Genomic DNA, 5095 nt, shown 5'->3' on the forward strand with positions numbered 1-5095 from the left:
CTGTGGCTCAAGCGGCTAAAGCGCCAGCCACATACACCTGAGCTGGCAGGTTTGAATCCAGCTCAGGCCTGCCAAACAACAATGATGGTTGCAACCAAAAAATAGCTGGGCCTTGTGGTGGGTGCCTGTAGTCCCAGCTACTTGGGAGGCAGAGGCAGGAGACTTGTTTGAGCCCAGGAGTTGGAGGTTGCTGTGAGCTGTGATGCCATAGCACTCTACCCAGGGCAACAGCTTGAGGCTCTGTCTCAGAAAGAAAATTAAGGGTTTGTTTTCTCTTTACTCATTTTTCAACTAGAATTACCTCACTAATTCAACTTTTAAAATTCACTCTATTATGAGGATCTATGAATTAATTTTTCTTTAGATGTTTTGTTTAGGATTTTCCTTTTACTGATCGCCAGCTGCTGTGAATTTGTAGAGTAACTCCTTGATCAGGACAGGAAGTACTGGATCCTGAATGGTAATGGGATTTGGGTGGTTTGGATCCTGGAGGCCATACAGAGTCACAGCAAGAGAGATTACTGGTCTCTCTGAATTTTCTTTCCCTCTTTTGTGAAATATGTATAAATGACACCAGGCTGTGGTTTTGTAAGGATGACAGACACTGTATAAAACCTTCTATCACATGCTCTAATATGAGATAACCAGGAATACATGACAGTTTCTACCCTTGCCACAGTTATGTGTTATTGAACCCATAACTACTGAGTTTCTTCTATGACATGGGGCCTGAGCTCCTTGCTACAGATTCAGTTGTAGGAACAAGTTAGACCAGGTGTTTGCTCTTGTGGCCTTTGCTTTCTAACAAGGAAAGTAACAAATAAATCTACAAATCAGTCAGAGATGTCAGAAAGTGGTAATTCCTGCAAAGAACATGAACCATCCACACAAGCAGATGCTGTTGTAGACGGGCTGCCCAGCATCCTGTACTCATATGAAACAGCTTGTGGTATGAGGTGCCATTTTAACTGTGGCTTAATAAGTGGATGGGCATACCCAGGGAGAGGTCCAGGAAAAGTGTTCTGGGCAGAGAGACAGCAAGTGCAGAGACCTGAGGGCAGATTCGAATTCCTCTGAGATATAGGCTTAAAATGACATAGCAATCTTTCACTCCAAATTATTCTTAAAGTTTTTCATTGATGTCTAAAAATTGTACATATTTGTGGGGTACAGTGTGTAATTCCCATACCTGTGTACATTGTCTAATGATCAAATTAGTGTAATTAACACATCTACCATCTCAAACATTTATTATTTCTTTTTTTTTTTTTTGGCTGAATTCAGGGAACTTTATTGATGTTACATGACAAGGTGGGGCTCCCTAGGCCCCTCCTGTTCTTTAGGGGGTCTGGTGTGGAAACTGTGTCAAGGGGAGACCTGTGAGGTGGGGGACTGAGTAGGCAGGGCACCCCAGCAGCTAAGAGCCTTTCTCTTCCTCTAGTGCTCTGGTTGGGACTGGTGGTCTGGGGGTTCTTACTCCTTGGAGGCCATGTGGACCATAAGGTCCACCACCCTGTTGCTGTAGCCAAATTCATTATCGTACCAGGCAATAAGAAAATCCTACAAGCAGCCAGATACAAGAAAAGTATTACCTACAAAGGGAAAATATCAGTATTAACACAGATGTTTCAACAGAAAATTTTCAAGCCAGAAGAGGATGGTCATCAATCTTTAATATCCTTAAACAAAATAATTTTCAGACCAGAATCCTATATCCTGCTAAACTGAGTTTCATCTGTGATGGAGAAATCAAATATTTTACAGACATGCAAATGTGGAGGAAATTTGCCATAACTAGACCAGCTCTACAGGAAGTACTCAGACCCATTCTTCATAATGACTGGCATGGTGGTCCACCACCAAAGTAAACTCACCCAGAAGTTAAAGAACAAAGCCTAGCTTTCATAATGGTGAAAGGGATAAAAATAAGCTCTGGACCTCTGAAAAACAAGATGACCAAAACTCCACCATACCTATGAATTCTCTCATTGTGCCCATTAAGTGGAAATACCCGATCCCCATCCCTCCTCCTTTATCCTTGCTCCCTCATTCTCTTGACCTCCCACCTTGAATTGATTTGAGTTTTTCTCTTATGTGAGTGTAGAATAGATTGTCCAGTGGCTTCATATTAGAATTGAGTATAACTGGATTCTTGCTTCTCCATTCCTGTGATACTTTACTAAAAAGAATTTGTTCCAGTCCTTTTCTGGAGCGGTTGCGTAGGTAGTGGATGCAGGGAGCCGGGCTCCGGGCGTCATGTATTACAAGTTTAGCGGCTTCACGCAGAAGTTGATGGGAGCATGGGCTTCGGACGCCTATAGTCCGCAGGGATTAAAGCCTGTGGTTTCCACAGAGGCACCACCTATCATATTTGCCACACCAACCAAACTGACCTCTGATTCCACTGCATATGATTATGCTGGGAAAAACAAGGTTCCAGAGCTGCAGAAGTTTTTCCAGAAAGGCGATGGTGTGCCTGTCCACCTGAAACGAGGCCTGCCTGACCAAATGCTTTACAGGACCACCATGGCGCTGACTGTGGGAGGGACCATCTACTGCCTGATTGCCCTCTACATGGCTTCACAACCCAGAAACAAATGAGTTAGGCTGCAGAGGACTGGTTTGCTTTTTGGCATAAACCCTTTGAATTTTCAATATTTCTGTTAAAATTCTTGTTTTACTTGGATGACCTACTTGACTTTTTTGCAAGAAAAACAAAGATATGAAGATAATATTTTGGTTTATGAAATGCTTATTTGACAGTTAAAACTATTGTTTAAAGAACTGACACTCTGCTCTTGTGTTTGTGCTCCTGATTTCCCTGGAGGTTCTGGATGAATGTTGTTCACAGGGTCGTCAACATCAGTCTGTGCTGAGAACCTCGGGGACTTAGGATTGCATTTTCAAGCGTAGGGTGCAGAAGGCTTTCTGGATTTGGATGTGACCAGGGAAGGGAGACAGATGCCAAGGCCAGGTGCATGAAATGAGGGTTCGAGTTAGCAGTCACTGAGGGGATTTTTCCATCTTGCAGTAAAATGTTAATAGCAATTATTTGTTGGGCAGTTCATTTCAAAGGGTTATTTGCCTCATCTCAGATCTTTTGTGAAATTTTATGTATAGTTGTGTATTTATTCCACCATGGGAACAGAGATCACCTGTTTAGTGTTGCACTTTAGACTGTTGTCTGTTAATGTGGCTGTGCCACAAATTCTCCTTTATCTTCTAAAATGTTATGGCTTTAAATTATAATTTATTTTGACAGTGGAATAAATATGTGAAGGAAAAAAAAAGAATATGTTCTGACTCCATCCAGGTTAATATAAAAGATGTAAGGTCTCCAATTTTTTTAATGTCTGAATAGTATCCTATGGTACATATATACCACAGCTTGTTAATCTGTCCTGGGTTGGTAGGCAGTTAGGGTGTTTCCACATTTTGGGGATTGTAAAGTGAGCTGCAATAAACAGTCTAGTGCAAATGTCCTTATGATAAAATGATTTTTTTTCCTTCTGGGTAGATGCCTAATAATGGGATTACAGGATCAAATTGAAGTCAAATTTGAATTCTTTGATGATTCTCTATACTTCCTTCCAAAAAGATTGCATTAGTTTGCCATCCCACCAACACTGTAAAAGTGTTCCCTTCTCTCCATACCCATGCCAGTATCTGCAGCTTTGAAACTTGGTGATGTGGGCTGTTTTCAGTGGGGTTATATGTGGGGTAAACCCCCACAAAAATTAAATGAAATGTGCTCTTTTAATTCCAGAAACTGAGTGAAAAGACTTGCGAGTATTATGCGCTTTTGTCGTGGCCCTAAGTGACCTGGGAAAACACGGTGGGGGCCTGCAGGCCAGGTGTAGAAACCTCCTACAGGGAACCCTGACTGTGTAGTCAAGTCAGCCTGCCAGATAAGGGTTGAAACGACCCATCTGTGCAGAGGACATGACTCAAAGGTTGATGTGAGTGAAAAGAAAAACTCCACTGTAATGATGTGAGTAAAATACTCCATCGTAACTGCAGGGTCTCCAAAGCCATAAGAAAACAGTCATGGAGCCTGTTTCTCAGAAATTTAATTGAGTACATAGAAGAGAAAGGTTTTACTCCTCTGTTTATCCTAACCTTTAACTTTATCAATAGAAGTTAGATAATGTATAGTTCTTTTAAGTCTTCAGAGAGGAATAGCCTGAGCCTAGCTTAAGATGGTTGTCTTACTTTCCCAGACTTTCTTTCTTTAGGCTAATCTTCTGATGGCTATCTCACTTTCCCGGACTTTCTTTTCTATAGTTTAAGATAAGAAATGAGGATGTTAGGATTATCGATCAATGTGGTGTATGTGACTAGCTCCCAATAAAGGGGAGTGGAAAATAAAGACATTTTGCTACATGCCACCTAAGAGTGTATAGTCGTTTCTTGCTTTCAAACAATTCTAGGAGCGAGCTTGCACCTGCGGCCAAGCTGTCCTTCTCTCCCTGTGAAAGAACACCACCCAACATTATATAATATCTCAGTGGTTTTGATTTGTATTTCTCTGATGATCAGGGACAATAACATTTTTTCAAATGTTTTTTAGCCATTCATTTTCATCAGAGAAGTTTCTGTTCATGTCTCTTGCTCAGTGGTAGATGGGATTTTTTGCTCTCTTGTTGTTGTTGTTGTTGTTGATTAATCTCTCTAGATTCTAGTTATCAACCCTTTGTCAGATTCATATCCTGCAAATATCTTTTCCCATTCTGAGGATTGTCTATTTGCTTTAGTTGTTGTGTCCTTGACTGTGCAGAAGCCTTCAGCTTAATTAAGTTCCATTTGTTTATTTTTGTTGTTGTTGAATTGCCACTGAAGTCTTTGTCATAAAATCTTTCCTCAGTCCAACATCGTCAAGAGTTTTCTTTCTAAGATTTTTTATCATTTCATGTCTTAGATTTAAATCTTTTATCCATTGCGAGTCAAATTTGTAAGTGGTGAAAGGTGTGGGTCCGGTTTCAGTCTTTTACATGTGGTTATCCAGTTGTCTCAGCACCATTTGGTGAATAGGGATTCTTTCCCCCACTGTATCATTTCATTTGGTTGGTCAAACATCAGGTGGCAAGTAGAGACT

General features: G+C 40.9%; 1 protein-coding gene across 1 annotated transcript; it reads left to right on the forward strand.

Moving 5' to 3' along the window:
- The first annotated feature begins 2207 nt into the window (after window positions 1-2207).
- Window positions 2208-3279, forward strand: LOC100951390 (cytochrome c oxidase subunit 7A-related protein, mitochondrial). Its single transcript, XM_003798730.3, has one exon. It carries the CDS (start codon window positions 2257-2259, stop codon window positions 2599-2601), a length of 345 nt encoding a protein of 114 aa, XP_003798778.1. The 5' UTR covers window positions 2208-2256; the 3' UTR covers window positions 2602-3279.
- Window positions 3280-5095: the final 1816 nt, after the last annotated feature.

The sequence above is a fragment of the Otolemur garnettii genome, unplaced genomic scaffold, assembly GCF_000181295.1.
Source record: "Otolemur garnettii isolate 467f Iridium unplaced genomic scaffold, OtoGar3 scaffold00140, whole genome shotgun sequence".
Classification (NCBI taxonomy): Eukaryota; Metazoa; Chordata; class Mammalia; order Primates; family Galagidae; genus Otolemur; species Otolemur garnettii.